Source organism: Aethalodelphis obliquidens, unplaced genomic scaffold (assembly GCF_003676395.1).
Source record: "Aethalodelphis obliquidens isolate GAN/ISIS:26980383/991018 unplaced genomic scaffold, ASM367639v1 scaffold51, whole genome shotgun sequence".
Classification (NCBI taxonomy): domain Eukaryota; kingdom Metazoa; phylum Chordata; class Mammalia; order Artiodactyla; family Delphinidae; genus Aethalodelphis; species Aethalodelphis obliquidens.
The window spans coordinates 9,539,896-9,560,271 of record NW_020837995.1 but is presented as its reverse complement, the minus strand read 5'-3'; the positions used below and the strand labels follow the sequence as shown (position 1 = coordinate 9,560,271).

The 20,376-nt window shown below is 49.6% G+C and overlaps 1 protein-coding gene across 2 annotated transcripts in view; it reads right to left on the bottom strand.

The window, feature by feature from the left end:
• MAPKBP1 (mitogen-activated protein kinase binding protein 1) overlaps positions 1–20,376 on the bottom strand; it is a 51,934-nt gene that overhangs the window by 12,450 nt on the left and 19,108 nt on the right. For both annotated transcript variants that reach the window (XM_027083990.1, XM_027083991.1), the window contains 8 exons: positions 15,230–15,321; positions 4,138–4,200; positions 3,856–3,913; positions 2,947–3,117; positions 2,429–2,566; positions 1,992–2,174; positions 1,264–1,424; positions 312–501 (listed from right to left, as the gene is read on the bottom strand). In XM_027083990.1, coding sequence (XP_026939791.1) covers positions 312–501; positions 1,264–1,424; positions 1,992–2,174; positions 2,429–2,566; positions 2,947–3,117; positions 3,856–3,913; positions 4,138–4,200; positions 15,230–15,321 — 1,056 coding nt within the window. The remainder of the gene's footprint in view (positions 1–311; positions 502–1,263; positions 1,425–1,991; positions 2,175–2,428; positions 2,567–2,946; positions 3,118–3,855; positions 3,914–4,137; positions 4,201–15,229; positions 15,322–20,376) is intronic.

Here is a 20,376-nt window from a genome sequence, read left to right as displayed (position 1 = left end):
AATCAGGTACATCATTTCACCACGGAGGAAATGAGGCTCGGTCAAGTTCAGTAACTCATCCGAGATCACCCAGCCCAGGACAAGGCAAAGCTAAGGATGGACGGGGACACATTGGAAGAAGCCTGAGACATATAAGCACGAAAATTCAAGCTCAACCCTCAGGACCCATCTGAAGGTATGTGGACACACAGGGATGTTGCTGGAGAAGTGAGGAGGCAGCGGGAACATAACGTTCTACCTGGGGATCCCCACTTTCTGTCCTCACAGTGGTGTCCCGGCAAACCGGGTCAGTCTCGAGTCAGCCCACCTACCTCCACACTCCAGACGCAGGAGGAATGATACAGAGCCGAGTACACCTTGCCCACTTTCTTGGGGTCCCTCACGTCCCAAACGTAAATGCTGTGGTCGTTGTATACACAAGACAGCCACTGATTAGTAGGATCAAAGGTCAAGGCAATGGTGTCTGGATACCTGGCATTCACCACTCCAGAGAAGAGGCGACTGTAGGGAAGAGGACAGAGCAAACTGGTGAGTGAGGAGCTGACGAAATGAGGGATTGAGGGGAATGAAAACAGAAGCCCACCCACAAAGGAAGGAGCAGAGCACGGGAGCCCTCTCCAGACCCGCAGGTTTGGAAGCAGCTGCTTGAGAGGAAAAAGCTGCCTCTGACAGCTCTCAGCTCGGAGCCGATCCAGCACTAACTGCTGGGCCATGGTGCTCTCCTGATGAACACCAACGTGAGACAAGGTCTAACTCTGTGGTCATGACGGAGTGAAACAAAAACAAGACCACTCTGTAGCGGTGTCTGAGACAGATAAAAACAAGATCACTGTACAAACCACAAAAATGACCAAACATCACCGCTTTCCATCTTTCAGGACTGACTGCAACTTCTTTACCAATTACAGCTTTAGCTCCATACCTTTCCTTCCACCTTTCAAATAAAATTAAAGGTCCAATTGTAGAACTGCCCCCACTTCCTCACAGTACCCAACCAGAGCAAAACTTCAGTCCCTGGAACCAATCCTAAAATCATCTAACACAAGCCCAAATCTGACACTAAGCCCCTCCTAACGCCTACATACTGAGACACTCCACGGTCCCCCACAGTGCGCCGTGTACCAATAAAGCCACATTTGTGTGTGTGCAGAGATGTTCCTGTAATCTTTGGGGGTATCGATACACCCTTCATCTTACACGGGCAAGGAAGGCTGGGTGCGGAGTAAGGCTCTGAAATGGAGGCAGGGGGCCCACACAGCTCACCTGGCCTCTGTGACACTGGCTATGTCTGTCCCCAGGGCATGGGGCCGGGGCAGGGTGCTGAGGAAGTGCAGGTTAGAGGGGTTGAAGAGGCGCACGGTGCCATCAGCGCAGCCACAGAAGATGTAGTCCTGGCTCACAGAGATGCAGTAGGCCACGGTGGTCTGCAGGCAGAGGGGCTCAAGTCAGCATGGCCACCCGCTCAACCCCTCCTCAACAGTCACCTGCCAAGAGGAGACACCAGCCAAGGCAGGGGGCGAGGGGAAAGCAGCCCAGCTGCTCTGGCCCGAGCCCCTCAGCTGTTATCTAGAGATGCCCCGCCCTCCAGCAGCTGGCGGCAGAGGGCTCACAGCCACGTGCAGATGGGGGATGGGAGTCCGGGAGCCTTCTAAGGCACTAGAGGTTTTGGCAAAGAGGACAAAATAGGAAAAGCCCAGCAAAGAGAAAGGAACAGCATGAGAAAGAGAGGAGAGTCTAGCACCACTTACTGTGAAGCTGTCTGTGTTCTGAGCAGAAGAGGAAAGCAGGGAAAGAAAGACAGAAAGAGCAGGGAGGAGGCAGTTACACAGATCTGCTTGGGCTGGAACTGGGCCAAGCTCCGGCTCCCTCAAGCCTCTTCCTCCTGGGGTCCCCTCTTGCATGCAGGGCCCAGCCCCTGTACGGACAGTCCTCCCCTGAGCTGAGACGCGGGCAGCCCCACCCACCCCACCCACTGGGACAGAGGTACTTACTCTCAGCTCCACCCACTTATCCAAGAGCCTCCGATCACTGAACTCGCACAGCAGCCCTGAGGACGTGATGCAGAAGGTGCTGTCCGCCTTCCTGCCTCGGCCACAGGCCACGTCGGTGAACAGGTTGTTCCGCAGCTCCCCCAGCAGCCCAGAGCGGCCCAGCAGGGGCACGGTGGCATTCACCTGTGGAGATGCGACACTGTTGCCCACCCATCGCCCTGGGGCGCCCTGGAAACCAAGCCCTGGGGAGAGGGAGGGAGGAGGCGCAGCAAGGCTCCCTTGCCCTCTGAGACTACCCCTCGGCCCAGACAGCATCTGGCTCATCCAGAACTTCTGGATGGCTGTTGAGAAAGCAGAGGGGCCCAAGGGGAGCAGTCTCCTGGGGTGGGCTGAGTAGACCCTGGCCCTGGGGGCTACTTCCAGCCTGAGCACCTCACCTTTGAGGTCTTACTGTCATCAAGGTACCAGAATTTGATGTGCCGGTTGCCAGCAGTGACAAAGTAGCTACAATCTTCAGAGAAGGACACCGCAGTGACCCGACTGGACACCTTATTGGAGGCCACCACAATGTTTTTCTGGAAGGAAAGCCAAAGGAAGAATCGAAGTTCTGCCTCTTGGAGCTAAGATGAAAGAGGCTCAGAGGATGAAGGAGGGTTAGATAGGATTTGTACTTTAAAAAATGTTTCTTTCCAGGATTTACTGGTCAGAAAAAGAGGGGTGGAAGGAGAATCCTTTTCCAGAGGAGTTGAAGAGATTCATTGCCTCTGGAGGTCCTCGGAGGCACAAAGCTAGCCTCTTTCTACCAATACGCTTGGCTACACAGTTGCTTTTTTCTGCTTCAGGTCATTTTCGAGAATAAAACTGAGATCAGCAGGGTGGAATGAAGGGGTTCAGGTCCCCAACTGGCCCTTGGACCCCCATGAGGCTGCGAGGCCGGCCCACCCGGCCCACTCACCTTCCAGGCCCAGACGTTGACGATCATGTCATGTTGGTAGCCCACAGAGACAATGTACTTGGCACTAGGGGAGAAGGCCACACAAGCCACGCCATACTTATGCTCCTGCAGCTCCGCCACCTGGCTATGCTCGGCCACGTCCCAAACCCGCACGGCAGGCATGTGCCCACTCTGCAGGGAGGCAAGAACTGGAAGTGAGGGCCAGAGGCACACAGCCTCCCCTAGCCTTTCAGGGTGGGGCCTACCTCTCCAGCTACTGGGCACAGTCTCTCTAATGAGCCCCCGGCCCAAAGCAGAGTGCTACACAGGGCAAAGGTGTAGAGGAAACATGATAAATATCTCAGGACAACAACGATTATCTGAGAGAAAACACCCCCAGATTTGGTTCAGTATCTCCGGGTGAGGGTCTGCGCCTCTGTGTTTGTTCAAAGCTCCTAGAGGGATCCTGATGGGCAGCCAGGGTTGAGAACCACCACCACCCACGCCTATGCCTCCCTGTAAGAGACTGCGAAGGGAGAGGTGTCCCTCATGCGCCCAGCAGGGGGCCCCCAGGCACAAGGAATATCTTACGGCAGTGGTTTTCAAAGTGTGCTTCCCAAACCAGCAGAATCAGCATGATCTGGGAACTTGCTAGAAATGCAAATTTTGGGGTCCCCCCCCCAAAACCTATAGAACCAGAAACTCTGGGAGCAGGCCCAGCAATGTGCACTTTAACAAGCCCTCCAGCTGATTCTGATGCCCACTAAGGCTTCAGCACCACTGGTTGAAGGTGCAGCCAAAACCGGGATTTGGCATCCGTTCAGGCAGCCAGAGCGGCGGCAGCCCTAACCAGGCCCAGGACTGTAGCTCTCTGCTGAGGCCAGGCCACCCACCCTCTTCAGAGTACTGCGGCCCCCCTTCCACACTCACCTCTCCTGTGACCAAGTACTTGCCATCAGGGGAGAAGGCAAGGGCAGTGATGGTCTTCCTGCAAGAAATGAGGCAGGCTCAAAGAGGCACTGGCAGCCCTGCCTAAGCCCGGCTCCCTCACAGTCCCCTCAAAAGGCAAGACCGGCAGACACCAACGGCACGTGTGACATTTCCCTAGCTGGCCCTGGGGCCCAGTCTCAGTCCCCAGAGCCACAGAGACCTCAGACAGGGCCCTTCTCACAGACTCCAGGAGATGCCCCCTGAGGGCCCAGACCCATTTACCTGGAACTGTTGAGGATGTGGTGCTGTTTGTGTTTCCGGGGATTGAACAGCACGACCACACACCTGGGGAGATGAGTGAGACAAGTGACTTCAGCACCAAACCACAGCTCCCCCAGGAGCTCCAGGCCCCCAGGCCAGGGAGCTGGGGCGAGCCAGCTCAAGGGGGCTCCACTTGCCACTGAGGGCAACTGACCGCTTTCTTCTGGCAATTTGCTCTTCCCACTTCCTTTCCCACCCATAAGGGCCCATCTCTGCAGCCTCATGAGGGTGAAAGGGCTCTCTGCAAGTCTAGCCCCACCAGGTCCCTAGGCACCAGCGCCATCTCTGCCGCAAAGGGCAGCAGGGACCCAGGCCTTCCCACGATCCTTGCACAGCCCAGGAAGGGGGGCAGGAGGGAAGAACTCACGTGATTTGGGCAAAGCAGGCCACAGGTATACATACAGCCAGTGCGACATGGAGCCACACGTGTGTCAAGTATTTGAGCTCCAAGGAGTGAGGCCTCTCACGTGTGTGCCCACCTGTGTACTTGGCAGGAGCCAACCCCCCCCCAGCCCCCCCACACACCCTCTACGCATCAGGTGATGGAGCGGGCGGGAGGCAGGGGACCAGAACCGCTAGGAGGCTCGGTACAACTAGCAGGAGGGGCAGAGAGAGCCTGAGAGGGCCTGGGGAAGCCCAGCCCCAAGAATCCCTGGCCCCGAGGAACCTGAGACGGACCCTCCAGACTGCCAGAAGACAATGGGAGAAGGCTGGGAGCACCCTCTGCAGCCAGAAGGTGAGTCTGGATGGGATCAGGCTCAGACTGACTTTCCAGAGGCAGCTCCAGAGGGGAGGCCAGGTGGTAGGACTTGGGGGCAAGAAGCGGGAAGCTATGGACAGCAGTGTTCTCCCTCAGGCTCCCTGGCTATCAGCATGCCCAGGGGCCCGCAGCCTTTCTGCCTCATCGCTTCATCAGAACTGTAACTAGCTGACAGGAGCAAACGTGGAGCCTGCTACACCAGGTAAGGGGATGGGGAGAGAAGGATGAGAGGGCTACGTCCTCCAGACTCAGCCTGGTTTAGTGGGAAGGCACTGCAGACCCCACATCTGAAACCCACCGCTTGCCAGAAACTTGAAACGAAGGCAGGTACAAGCCGCTAATGAGGGCTCAGCATCTCAGGCTCAATAAACCACTTCCATATGCAAACGCCACAGGTAATCACTGGGGACACTGGGATCTCGGAGGGACACCAGCTCTGCCCAGAACTGCCAGGCTGATGGACAGCCTTGGAATCCCTGAGTCACATCATCTTTTCCTCTAGTCCCCTCCCCCAAATCCCTCCTCACTGTTTTCTTTCTTCTTCTCTCTCCTTCTCCTAATCTTTGTTTCCTTTCTCCTTCTCTCTTTATACCAACTTCCAGTCTCCCACTTCCCTTCTAGAATGCCACGTCAGGAGGGTTTTTAAAAATATGACCCAAATCAGATGGCTTTGGAAACTCTGTGCCCCATCACTCTCCCTCCCCCATCCCAAAACACACACACACAAGCACACTTGTCCAGCTTCTGTGAGGGGCAGTCCAGGATACAGGGGGCCTACTTCCTCCAAAACAGGTAAGATTCATAAAACCTTAGAGTCGGAAGGAAGGATGGAAGGAATTAAATGCACTATGCTAGGTGACTTTAAAGATCACCCGGTCCAACCCTCCAAAATTTTGAGGTGAGGAAACCTAGGCTCCTATAAAGAGCAGAGCCAGGACTCGTAGCTCTTCCAGCGTCCAGGCCTCTTTACATCAAACACGCGCAACTCTTGATCTGTGTCACCCCTTGCTGAACATCCCTGGGGAGCTTCTAAGACCCAACCCCTTAAGTACCATGAAGGCCCTGGGTGGTGTGGCCCCTGCCCACCCTCCAGCCTCACCCTGCACCATGCTCCAACCACATCCTTTCACTCCCTTTAGCTTGCTACGCTCCTCTGACTCCAGGCCTTTGCTAGAGCACCTTCCCTTGTCTAGAGCATTCTTCTCTCCCTTTTCCAACTAGTTAACACATAGTTCTCTTTCAGATCTCAGGTCAGATGGCCTCAGTATATGCTCTCACAACACAGTTGTATCAATCTTTTGTGACATTTACCACAACTGCAATTTTACAATTTTTTAATTTTAAAATGTATTTTATTGAAGTGTACTTGATTTACAGTGTTGTGTTTAATTTCTGTTGTACAGTAAAATGACTCGTTATACATATATATACATTCTCTTTCATATTCTTTTCCATTATGGTTTATCACAGGATGTTGAATATAGTTCCCTGTGCTATACAGTAGGATATTTATTGTTGATTGCCTCCTCCACCAGACTGCGTCTTCCATGAGGGTGGGAACTGTGCCTGGTTTTGCTCACTGTTTTGTCTCCTGTGCCTAGCAGAGTCTGGCCCATCACAGTTGTTCAAGAACCGTTTATTGAATGGATGAATGCCTCCCTTGGTCCACTAGCTTGGTCTACTTGGGTATCCGTAGGCCCAGCTCTCCTCCCTACTGCATGCCCCACCTGTCTTCTATGGAAGGTGGCACCGAGGATCTCCAAATCCTCAGAGGCAGTGTGGGACAGTGGGGACACTGTGAGCTTTTGAGTCAGAGACCAGGGTTTGAGTCCTTGTTCTGCCATGTACAACTTTGTGACCCTGGGTAAGTCACAAGCCTATTTCATTATCTGTTAAAAAGGAGCCACTAGGATCAAGCTCTCAGGACTTCTGTGAAGATCAAATAATTTATTTTGGACACAGAGTGGGAGCCAAACAAACGGCAAATCTTACTATTACTCCCCCTGGAGCATGGACAGGAAGCCAAAAGGGACTCCTGGCAGTGAGGAACAAGGTGCTCAGGGACTGTGTCAGGTTTTTCCTTCAGAAAAACGGAGGTGAGTCCTGTTAGGATCTGAGTAATGGTAAAAACTCTAAAGGAGGCTTCCTTTAAAGTTCTGGGAAGGCAGCCAAGGAAGGAGAGCTGGGTTAAGCCTGGGGAAAGAAAATATCTACGTCTTCATCCACTTAGGAGATGATAAGCTTGGAAGGTAGCAAGGAAGGGATGGGGGAAATGCTGAGGGAGAAACTACCTCAAGTGACTAGGAGAGCAGCACAGAAGCACAGAAAGAGAATGGAAGTGACACCTCCTGGCTAAGTTAAAAAGCACCACGTGAGAGTTTCAACGAACTCTAAGCACGAAGGCCTTCACTTCCTTTTATAACCGGTCTACTGCTCTTCACACAGTGGGCCCAATAATAAGAGTTACCATTTATCCAGCACTTTCTGTGTAGCAGGCACTCTGCTAAGCACCTTAGAGGTCTGGTCTTAGCTAATCCTTACCACAAGCTTGTGACTGCTGGTACAATCAGCCCCACTTCAATGTGGAGAAATGAGTTCAGAGGTCTTATTCAAGGCCTCTCAGCTAAAGCAAAAGAGAGTCAGGATTCCAGAAGCTGTGCTCTCAGAAAAGCAGAGTGGAGGGAGTGGGAGAAAGGAGAGAAAACTGAAGCTGAAAAGGAGAGACAAACACAGAAAGCACACTGACCTAACACACAGAGCACCAGGGCAGGAGCCTCTGAGAAGAGGCAGAGAAGACTGGGGCGCTTGGAGGGAAAAAGGATTCTGGCTACAGAATCTTTGGAAATCATAACAGGGCACATGAAAATTATAGCAGTTATAGTTCAAAGTTCATAGATCTAGATATTTAGATTTTAATATTTTATTCAGTGTGTGAAAAATGATAACCCCCAGGCCTGCCACCATCACGCAAAGCCCACCAGGTTTTCGGGAGAGCTGACGTTTTCTTGCTATCTGTGCCGCCCGGCTAAGGCGGTCCTCTGCAGGCTCATCCTCTCTGGTGATGGCCTCCAGTCTGAATGGTGCTGGGTTACCTAGCTTTCGGATCAGCTCCAGATAAACCACAGCAGAGGGGTTCAGCTCAGAGCTGATCTGACTTGAAATGAACTGATGCAGATGCCGACAGCCACATTCCAAATCCAGAAAAAGTAGGTGATGAGGGCTCCTTTAAACCCGAAGCAGCATGGTGGCCTTTCAAGGGCGGCTGAGAACACTCCCCAAGTCACCGCACATAAATTCTGAGTCTTGCTGGGCCATAGCATCCTCTGTTTCCTGTCTCCCCTAGGTTGGACTCCATGGCGGAAGAAGGAGGGAGAGCAGCACGTGTGTGTAAAAAGACAATGCAGACAGAGGATGACTAGCTATGAGGCAAACTCTCCCTTCTCTAACACCTCCCAACCCCCACCCCCCAGTGTAGCCTGGAAATTCTCATGTGTGTCATGGGAGAGTTAAGCAGAGGAGGGAAACACACACAGGTAGGGCAAGCTGAAATTTTTACTTCTAATTATTCAAATTTGGAAACCTTCCAACACAGAGAAAGAGGAAAAAAGAGACCAACCCTCGGTCACAGCTCCACTTGTGAGGATAATAACGCAGATGGTGAAGGCAGAACTTGGCAAAGACCTCCAAGGTCCCCCTGTGCCCAGCTTGCTGAGGTCCTCCCAAGAGAAGAGACCTCAAAAACACTGATGTGGGGCTTCCCTGGTGGCGCAGTGGTTGAGAGTCCGCCTGCCAATGCAGGGGACACGGATTCGTGCCCCGGTCTGGGAAGATCCCACATGCCGCGGAGCAGCTGGCCCCGTGAGCCATGGCCGCTGAGCCTGTGCGTCCGGAGCCTGTGCTCCGCAACGGGAGAGGTCACAACAGTGAGAGGCCCGCGTACCACAAAAAAAAAAAAAAAAAAGCACTGATGTGGGAGCCTCCTCAGTCTTCTCTAACCTTTGAGCAAGTTTCTCAGTCTGCTAGGGAGGGAAGGGTGGGGTGTAGTTTGCACCAATCTTTGGCCCTTGGTCTCCACACCCCTTGACCCTGGCCAGCACAGCAGGCAGTCACTGGCACGTGCCCTTGCAGCAGTACTGGCTGCAATCCTCCATATGATAGGACTGGGCTGGCCCAACCGGCTGAGTCCCATAATTCAGAACCCCAGGGTACAGGCACAGGGAGTCTGCTCACTCTCACAGGGAAGCAGTGAGGCCTCAATCCCTCAGGGCCTCAGCCCGGGAGTCATGTGGTGGAGCAACCGTACCAGGTGCTGGGCCCACTGCCCAGGAACTTCTCTGAACCAGGAAAGGCCAAGCCCTCGATAGCCCCCGTCCCTGGACAGGTCCAGGCCTGCTGCCATCACCAAGAGCCCAGCATTCCCACAGGATCCACCTCCTATGACTCTCCATCCTCCAGAAGGCAGAAACAAATGAACCCTTGGATGAGCAAAGAATGCAGAAACACACACAGGGAGCAGGACACAGAAGGTCTGAGCAGGGACCCTGCACCTTAGAATTTCCTCTTTCAGACCAAGAAAAGTCAGAAGGTGACTCACAGAGGCACACTAAAGGTCCTTCAAGCCTTGCTCATACATCACCCTGTACCCCTACTTAACATTATAACCCCACACCCCCACATTCCCTATCCCCTTTCACTGCTTCTTGCTTATACTTTTTCCAAAGCACACATCAATTTATAATATTCCATATAATTTACTTTTGGGGAGGGAAGACGATCTATATTCATCACTAAGACTGCCAGCTCTGTGACAGTAGTGTTTGTTTATTTTGTTTACTGTTACATCTCAAAGGCCTAGAAAATTGGCACTCAATAAATATTTGTGAATAAATCTTTAAGTCATTAGCTACCAGATCTCAAAGCCCTAACTCCCAAGGAAACTCCTGAGTAGCAGGCCCCACGGCAGGGCAGGTCCACAGTTCTGTCCAACCTTAGACTTCTAGGACTCACTGATGCTCAAGGGCACTGATGATAGAAAGAATAAGAAAACTGGGGTCAGGCAGACCTGTCTGCTAACATACTGTGTGATCTTGGGCATATTCCTTAACTTCTCTGAACCTCAGTTTCCTCATCTATAAAGCAGGAATAATAAATAGTATCTAAGTCTCAGAATTGTTGTGAGAACTGAAAAAAATAATAATGCAAAGTAACCAGCAGGGTGCTCCTAGCCATCTTCTTGAAGGGTTCTCTGGGGCACCAATAACAAGGAAAGGGCTAACCAGGGGTTCAGCAGTTGCAACAGGAACCCCAACTACGGTATCCATATAGGACTTGCAGGATACTAGTGACTCATTAGGGTCCTCCTCCAGGTTGGAATTACAAACTGTCCCTCCCGATTCACTCCCAAAGGGGAAATCTTATAGCTTTAATTATCCTAAGAGATAATGAGTCTAGGACGTTTCCTAGGGCATCCTTGGTTGTGGTCCTCTTCAGGACCCACATGGAACCCAATGCCTTCCAAATAAGTAACCCTCTTAGGCCAGCCCATGAGACCCACTGGCATCTCTGTTTCTGGGATGCTCTATGAGACACACACACCCCTCCCCCCCGTCAAAGGCATGAGAAAAGACTTGGCAGTAATAACCCAGTGAATAATGTGGTCACTGGTGCAGAGCTACCAGTACACCTCTCTCTGTCCAGAGGACTCTAAACATATTCCCTTCTGGGACAACAGGTGGATGTCTGTGAGCTGCAAGACGCACAAGCCAGGTCCAAAAGCAGTGTCTGAGCCCCCTTCCTCTCACTCACTATGGTCTAGCCACCATGGCTGCTGTTTAGCTACTCAAACAAGTGAATTGATTCCTCCTTTCTTTGGGACCTTTGTAGTTGAGGTCTCCTCCACCTGGAAGTACAGATCTTCACACATAGATTCCACTGTCACTCAGACACCAGCTCAAATGCTACCTCCCACTGAGCCCTGACCAGCCAGTCTCCAAGTAGCCCCACCCCACCCCACTCCCAGGTATTCACTTACTCTCCTTTTCCATCACCCTGGTTTATTTCTTCAGAACACTTATCACTCTCTGATATTACCTTGCTCATTTACTTGTTCACATGCTTACTGTCTGCCTGCCCCTCCTTAAACCCCACAGAGGCAATGACACTGTCTTAGTCACTGCTGTATATATATATTCTGCGGCTGGAACAGTGCCTGGTCCAAAGTATATTTTCAACACGTATCTGCCGAACAAATGAATGACTATATCGATGAACAAGCTGTTTGGGGAAGAACTACAGGGCCCCAGTTTTAGGTGTGAGCTCTGTAGGGAAACCAGGAGAAAAGGCACTGAGGGGACTGGTGCCGAGTAACCCTTGCATGTGATTCACAGCCATCAGGGCACCAAGTCCAAGCATCCTCTTCCCTTAGGTCCACCCGGTCTCTCCACCACTCCACACACTCCCTGGCAACCCCCCACACAGTGTTTACCACAGAGAGGAAGAAGGGAGCTGTATGCTCCTTCAGCTCAGATGTCACTAGAACACAGTCCAGGAGGAGACTCTGTGCTTTCACGTGCAGTCCAAAGCTTTGGAGCTGGATCTCAGCATAAATTCCAATATGCGCTGAGTAAATGGAGGGCCTTCTCAGGAGAGCTGGGTTTCCCCTCCTCCTCCCTGCTTAAACCACCAAGAGGTCTCCTCTTGGCTGCTGCATAGGGCACCTCTCACGCCAGTAGCTGCTCTGCACAGGGGGTCTGCACTCAGGCCAGGCCCTGCACCCTGGCATTAGGGGTCAAGAAAACCCATTCTCCAAACTCACTGACTCCACAGTGGCAACAGGGGCTGTGCTGGGCTCTAAAGGCCCCGAACCCTCTACCGAGCCAGCCAGGGAAGGGGCCCAAGTCAATTATGGGTGTTCAACTAAACTGAGTGCCTCAAAGCTATCTGGGGACCAGCTTGGCCTCCTACGGCAGGGGGCTTAAAATGTGACAGGTGAGGGTGGGCTTCCTGTGGGAAAACAACAGCAAAGGGAGAGCTCTGGAGAAGAAATGCAGGAGGTGTTAAAACCGAGGGGTCTCTACCCAGAGACTTCAACCCACCTCTGCCTGACACACATCCTTCTCCACCCCACCCTCCCAGAGCTGTTTCATTTCCTTTCAGAAAACTTTGTTTTGGTTTGATATTTGCCTCTAGGCCTCTGGGAGAATTTTCTGAGCTTTGTTTCTCTTCTTGTTTCTAGGATACCTGAACTGCTCCTAGAGCAACAAGCGAAGTAGGAACTAGAGAGTGGGGGATGGGCGGTGGGGTTGGGATCACCAGATAGGAAGAGAAGGGAGACAGAGGGGAGGGAAAGAGCCTGCTTTGCTCACACTGACTTTGGTGGCCCCCAGATACCACAGAAGCACATCAGGGAGCTCTAGCACAGAGCAAAACTAAAACACCCAGAAAAGGGCCATTTGCAAAGAGAGAACTCCAAGTTCTAGGAAATCAAAAGGTCAGGAAGTAGATCAGGGCACTGCCCAGGGCTGGCCCAAGCCAAACACACTCAGGAAACCTACTAGAGGTGACAGCACGGAAGCTTCCGTACACCACCTGGAAGGATAATGACCCCCAAGGCACAAACGCCAGGCTGGGACATGCCCATAAACAGAAGCACACACCCTTAAAGGCGCCAGGCCTGGCTGGGGTCTGGGGCGGATGGGGAAGAGAGGGACCAGGGCTCCACACTCCCCAGAGCAGGGACACAGGACTCAGCACGCACAGAGCAGCAGCCCATGCCTTTCCAGCCCGTCCCACATTCAGCCCCAGTCCCACCTCCAACAAGAAGGAACCTGGCTTTCCCGGGGCCGAGGCAGACATGAGTGGAATTCCCCGGAGGCAGACTGCACAGGGTATCCAGCAACAGAGATCATTCATCAACTTGCTTCTGGAGGGGGAGAAGGAGGCCAGCTCAGCCTCTTCAGGGTAAAGTCAGTGCAGCTCCCACAGTCCCCTACCACAGATGTCAAATGCCAAAGGGCCACTCAGAAGAGACAGACCCCAGAACCTAGGGGCAGAAGGGTCCCTGGCATAGACTGAGCTGCCCGTAAATTGGCTCTTCTCATTCGAAGAGCAGGTGAACAGCTTAGGGGAAAAGCAGCTTTTAAAAATAAGCAGCAAGACTGGTCTCCCTCCACCTCGTGCCACTTCAGAGTAAGAGCTCTGCAGTCAGACTTCTTGGGTTGGAGTCCCAATACAGACACGTGCTAGCTGTGTGACCTAGAGCAAACTGCTTACCCTCTTTGAATCTTAGTTTCCCTCCTCTAAAATATGGGATGAAAACAGTTCCAACCTCACAGGGTTGCTCTGAGTATTAAATAAAATAATTCCTGTAAAGTGCTTAACAAAGTGCCTGACACAGAAAAGGTTCTTGATAAAGGTAGGGATGATAAAACTAAAAAAAAAAATCATATATCTGATACAAAAACTACAGGAGTTGCTGTGGAAAAACACACCAGGGAACTCGGCATTCCCAAGTTGATGGTGGGGAAAGAGGCAGAGCAGTGGCCTTCCCATTTTCACTTTCCTGTGCCCAGCAGCAAGGAACAGGGAACCAGAGAGAACAGACAGAGAAAGAGAACCAGAAGCAGGAAAAGCTCCAAGCCTCCAAAAGAAACACTTCTGCAGAAGCTTCAAGCAACTATGGTTGGGGGTTTCTCATCAGTAGGAGCAGAGGAGTGAAAAGGCTGCAAGGGAAAGAAGAACACCAGCACTGGAACCCTTCCTCTCTTCCATGGCACTGACATCTCTCAACGTGACAAGAGTAGTCAAATGTCCTGAGAAGCATTATCCATAACAGCCAAAAAGTGGAAACAACCCGAATGCCCATCAACTGATTAACAGAGAAAATGTGGTATATCCATACAATGGAATGTTACCCGGCCATAAAAAGGAATGAAGTACTGATACCCAGTACGACACGTATGAACCTTGAAAACACTATGCTAAGTGAAAAAAGCCACTCACAAAAAATATGATTCCATTTATATAAAATGTTCAGAACAGGCAAATATATAGAGACAGAAAATAGATTAGTGGCTGCCTAAAAGCTGGGAGCCTTAGGGGGAAGTAGAGAGTGACTGTTAATGGGTGTGGGGTTTCCTTTTGGGGTGATGAAAATGTTCTAAAATTGATTGTAGTGATGGCTGCACAACTCTGTGGATACACTAAAAACCACTGAATTGCACATATTACAATACTGCTTCTTTTTTTTTTTATGTTTTGGATTTTGGGCCATGAGGCACGTGGGATCCTAGCTCCCCGACCAGGGATCAAACCCATACCCCTTGCATTGGTAGGCAAAGTCTTAACCAATGGACCACCAGGGAAGTCCCTGAATTGTACATAGTAAATGGGTGAGTTGCGTGGTATGTGACTTACATCTCAATAAAGCTGTTTTTAAAAACTAAAAGGTAGATATTAAAGATACTGAAGATGGTGTTGGGAGCTGTGTGCATATATTACACAATGGAATATTACTCAGCCATTAAAAAGAATGAAGTAATGCCATTTGCAGCAACATGGATGGACCTAAAGATTATTATACTAAGTGAAGTAAGTCAGACAGAGAAAGACAAATATCATATGACATGACTTATACATGGAACCTAAAAAACGATACAAATGAACTTGTTTATAAAGCAGAAACAGACTCACAGACTTAGAAAAACAATTTACGGTTACCAAAGGGGAAAAGTGGGGGAGGGATAGATTAGGAGGTTGGGATTAACATACGCACACTACTATATATAAAATAGATAATCAACAAGGACCTACTGTATAGCACAGGGAACTCTACTCAATACACTGTAATAACTTATATGGGGAAAGAAACTGAAAAAGAATAGATATATATATAACTAAACCACTTTGCTATACACCTGAAACTAACACAACATTGTAAATCGACTATATTCCAGTATAAAATATTTTTTTAAATTTAAAAAATAAAATAAAAATAAAAATGACTAAAAGGTAGATATTAAAGATATTGAAGATGGTGTTGGGAGCTGCGTGAATACAAAGTGTGAATCTATATGCGTGGGTGGGTGTGGGTGGTCAAAAAGCAGGACGGGATGGCAACACAGACAACAGTCAACAAAGAGCCTTTATGTGGCCCCGTACGTCATTTATAAAAATGGCACCAAAACATTAACCTGGATGTATCTCCCAGAAGATACCAGAAAACCCCTGCCCACTCCAACTGGTTTAGCATAGCTATAAACTTCCATGCAATAAGACCACTTCCAAGACACTTACCCAGCTGGGTAGGCAACTAAACCCGATCGGGGATCACAGGCAAGTCCTCTGCCTCCAGACACTGTTATTCCAAGCACCTTCTCCAAGGTCACCTGTTGGAGCAAGACAGAGAAGTGTTATGTTATGGATGGAGTGGGGCTGGGAAGGAGGAGTTGAAGGTAGCCGGGACCTTCTTCCACGCTGACTGTTTCCTGATGGCCCTGTCTTCTGACTTATCCAGGTCCTGATCTGGCCATAGGCCCCCTGATCACATGGGAAAAAGCCAGTACACATCGCCAGCTTTTAACAGTGATCAAACTGCTAGGCCCATGGAAAAGAAAATGAAGTGGTTAAAACTCAGCTCATGGCCACAGAGGGACAAGAACTCTCCCAATCCAGGAAGGCTCCATTTACAAGATAAAGTCTTGGGTCCCCAGACTGGCCTCTTGGGTCTATGAGACTCAGGAGAGGTCACTGATCTTCGTACCTTGGCAGGCATGAAACAAAGGCCACTCTGATCTCCAAGAGCCAGAAGAATGTTAGGTAACAATTAGGTGACTCATAATATCCCTGATCTATGCATTCCATCACACTCTTCCCCTCCATCAGATGTCTGCCAGTTCAAACAGACTCGAAGCCTAGGAGGCAGAGACATGGCTTAATGCTGTGTTTTGCAAAGCACAGACGCTCAGAGTACTCTAATTATTATTATTAAGCCACAACTCCCACAGAGATGAAAGGGAAACATACGTAAAGTGCTCAGAGATTCTGAGAGGACATGGCCATGGGAGACATTCACCATCACTCTCTTCATCACTGTTGTTACCCCACACTGTCTGCAGGCCCTGGGACATACTGGACTAACCTCAAATTAGTTCCCTGATCTTTCTGCTAGATGATCCCATGTCAGATTCAGACTGCCCTGTAACCTCGTCACTCCCTCACCCACTGCTATAAAATGTCTTGCATGTCACTCCTGGTCCAGTCTCCTCTAGCACTGTCTGGACTCCCTGCACTGGCCCTCCTCAGGGATGTCCTTGGTCTTCGTTGGCTAAGACAGAGGGGCTTCTGAATGCAGGATGGCCAGGTAAACAGGCTGGAGTGTACTCTGCTAAGAGAGTCTTCGGGGCCTTACGAGGGCGATGTGAACCAGAAACACTTCAGGGGTGTTTGTATCAGTGGCACTGTGGTCTGCTCCCAGTCCAGGCCGGTATCTAGAAAGGGGAAGCCCATAGTCAACTACAGTAGTTTTAGGATCTCTCCTTCTCTCTTACTCTCCCAACTGGAGAATTCCAAGTGCTTCTAGAGGGCCTGTTTAAATTCCAATCTCCAAGGACCATTTTAGTTTGAATTAGGTTGGAAAGAAATGCCCTGAGGTGGCCAGAGACCAAAGTAAGTCCCCTGGGATGTTGTAGTTAAAGCTATTACCCTGGAAGGTCCCCAAGAGTCTTCTGTGCTTCTTGGGGATGTGGACCAGGAATTCCAACATGTGTCTACTCACTGACAGAGGCAGTTTAGTTCCAGGGCACCACACCTACCCACAACCACCTGGCAAGCACCAAACTTGCCAGCTACCCTTGGGCCTTTCTGAGGCACTAAACCTAGTGGGGGATAAACTAACTTTAGCCTACTCTATACATTCTTGATATTCTGCCCTAACTTATGCCTCTTTCCATACTTTTTCTCAGCTTAATGACCCCCTCCCCCTTCTCCGGCACCCACTCACCTTTCTGAAAGGGCTGAGCACTGCACACTAACTGGAGAGCACAAAATAACCCTGGGGAAGTCCGCGAGATACTCAGTTCAGGGCACCACACCCTATCCTGGCACAGTGCCTCTGGCTATCCCCGAGGGAGGGGTACTCAGGAACATTCCTGCTGCACCAACTGCCTACTGCAGAGAAGAGAGAAAGAGGAGCCTGAGGCCAGCATTACCCACATAGATGAGAAAGGTCACCAAAGCAAGCACTGAGCTAAAAGGCCAACTCAACTCCTCTTCTCTTCAAGCTAATCTGATTTCAGGCAAATCCTTTGGATTCATATTTTCATCAATCCCTCCCTTATGCTTCAGCTTTGGTCCCAAAGAATCAGACCAGTCTGTGGGTTCTCAGCTTGCCTTCTCTCTCTGACAGGAATTTGGGTAGGTGTTTTGTGGGTAGATGATCCAGTTCCACAGAGAATTAATTCTGGAACTAGCTTGGAGTTTTCAACAGCAATCTAAAGCAGGAAGGAGATGTGAGTTACTCAGACCCGAAAGACCAGTGTTTATCAAACGTTTTTGACCACGACCCATCGTAGGAGACACATTTTATATCTTGATCCAGTATAAACATACATGCTCATAAAACTGAAATAAAAGTTTCACAGAAAAATACTTACTCTCATTGCATGTGATAAACTCCAATTTCTATTATATTCTATTTCATTAAAAAAATAATTCTGGTCATGGCCCACTTTATTGACTTCATGACCTACAAGTGGACTGGCAGCTGCAGTTTGAGAAACCCTGCTAAGGACCATCTCTCCCCGCTGGGCATGGGATTCATCTCTGGTCCCTGGCATCTTTGTGTCTGTCACTTTCCTCCTAGGACTCTCCACAGTGGAGCAGACATCCGGGCTAGGAAACCCCACAGACAGGAGTTTGCCTGGGCTCAAAACTTGGATGATTTTCAAAGGATTTATGGTTTTTGGCTTCCTCTGGATTTCTGAGCAGCTATCCAAGGGAAAAAAAGGCAGTTTCCTTTGACTCTGTGGAGGGGGAAGAGCAGGGGAAAAACATTCAGGGGCATCAGCTGGGTTTTATTTTATGTTCTAACTCAAACCAGCTTCCTGTTTGCAGGGAGGTTTGGGGCTGAGCTCCACTTTCAAAGGATCTGAGAGTCCAGAACTCCTGCAAGGCCTCCAATGTCTAGGCTTGTCCTGCAAGGCTCCTGCACGATGGACTTTATAAACTGACTCTCTTTCATAACCCTCTCCATATTCTTTCCAAAAAGGTGGTACAGCTTCCATCTACCCTAAGAAATGGAGACAAACCTGGACACCCCCTTGCAAACCCACCCTGGGCTAAAAGTGCCCAAGTTCAAGTAGTGGTGTGCTGCAGCTGGCTCATGCTGGCTCAGGACAGCTGACTGTGCACCTCTTTTCCCAGCTCCACATTCAATGAGAGCACATTGGTAGCTTGAAACCACCATGGTGGGAGCACTTACGCCATGAAATCAGACAACGCTACAAATCAGGGCCCCTCTTGCCCCTCAGAGAGCATGTAAACATTTACCAACGCACCGCTAAGCTCAAGCAACTTTTCTCTCTCCCTCGGACTATGGCTGTAACTCCCATGTGTTCCCTCTGCTTCAGGCCTTGCTTCCTATATAGTCTTTTCTTTTTCTCAACATGGCAGGCCACAGTGATTCTTTCAAGAAATATAGGAGATCATGTCATTATGCTGCTCAAAAGTCTCCAATGGCTCCCCATCCAGATTCTTCACCCCGGTTTAGAAGGCCCTAAGTCACCTGGCCTCTGGCTGCCTCTCTGACCTCGTTTCCTCCACTTCGCCCTCACTTACTCCACCTCAACCACCCTGGCGCCTGAAGCACCTCAAGTGGATTCTAGCTTCAGGTCCTCTGCATAGGCTTTTTATTCCTCCCACTAAAACTCCCTTGCCTCAACTACTCACACAGCTAATTCACTCAGGTCTTTGCTCAAAGGTCTTCTCCACAGGGAAGGCTTTCCAGACTGGCTTTACTGCTATCACTCTATACCCAACTTATCCTGCTTTATTTTTCTTCATTGTACTTAGAGTCAGAGAGTGACCCAACATTGAGTATATCTTTGTCCACATACTTACTGTCCGTCTCCTCTACCAGAATATGAGCTTCTTGAGGGCAAGGCCTAAGTTGTTACCCCTCACTGATGCATCCCTAGCACTTTAAACAGTGCCTGGCACAAAATGGGCACTTGATAAATATTTGATGAATAAATGAATGCATGGCAGAGGCTTCAGGAACAGTGAAAGAACAGAGATGGGAAGCACAAGAAAACTGGGGTATTTCAAGCCAGTAAAGTTGCTCTCCACGAAGTATCTAAAACTGGTTGTGTGGGAATTCCCTGACGGCTCAGTGGTTAGGACTCTTAGGTCCAGAGGTTAGGCGTTTTCACTGCCGTGGCCCAGGTTCAATCCCTGGTCAGGGAACTAAGACCCCTCAAGCTATGTGGCCAAAAAAAATAATAATAAAATGAAATAAAACTGGTCGTGACAGAAAGACCATGTCCAGATGAGGACAAGCATAAAGGGAGGTTAATGGTACAGGGAACATTTTGTTTCTTAAGCTGACAGTGGGCACACAATGGTTCACTCTATTATTCCACATGTCTTTACTATATGTCTTAAATATTGCACAGTAAATGTTTAAAAGAGAGAAAAAATATGGTCCAGGATGTGGTGTGGGGCTCAGCACCTCATAAGCAACATCCTTCTATAGTTCACATCCCTGACTTCTCTTTTTCCTAAAGCCACTTCGTTGACACTCGTTGACCCAGCAATGTGAGGGGAAGGGGTACAGAGAGCTCAAGAATCTGTGTTTTTATTTGATTTACGTTTCTCACTTAAGAGCTTATAAGGCTGCACATGTTTATGATGCTCTGACACGCTGCTTCCAGCAGAAGTTTTCAAGGACCACTGCACACATCCCTTCTCCTGACTGCTAAGTGTGGCAGCAGGTGATGAGATGGGGCTCCCTCAGCCTGGGTCCCTGAGTAACTCTGATGAACAGAGCGCCCGCGCTGACCCACACTGCAACAAAAGTATGAGCAAGAAATAAACTATCCGTTAAGTTATGGAGTTGTTGAGGTGATTTGTTACCACAGCATGACATAGCCCAGCAATTTTCACACTTTTTGGTCTCTTACACTCTTTGGTTTCTTAACACTCTTAGAATTTATCAAGGACCTCAAAGGGCTTTCATTTATACAAGTTATATCTACCAATATTTACTATATTAGAAATTACAATGGAAATACTTAAATAAATTTAATTCATTCAAAACTAATAATAAACCCATTACATGTTAACACTTTTATTAAAAGTAACTCTAGTTTCCAAAACAAAACCAAAAATATTTAGTGAGAAGAGTGGCACTGTTTAACATTTTCGTAAATCTCTTTAATGTCTGG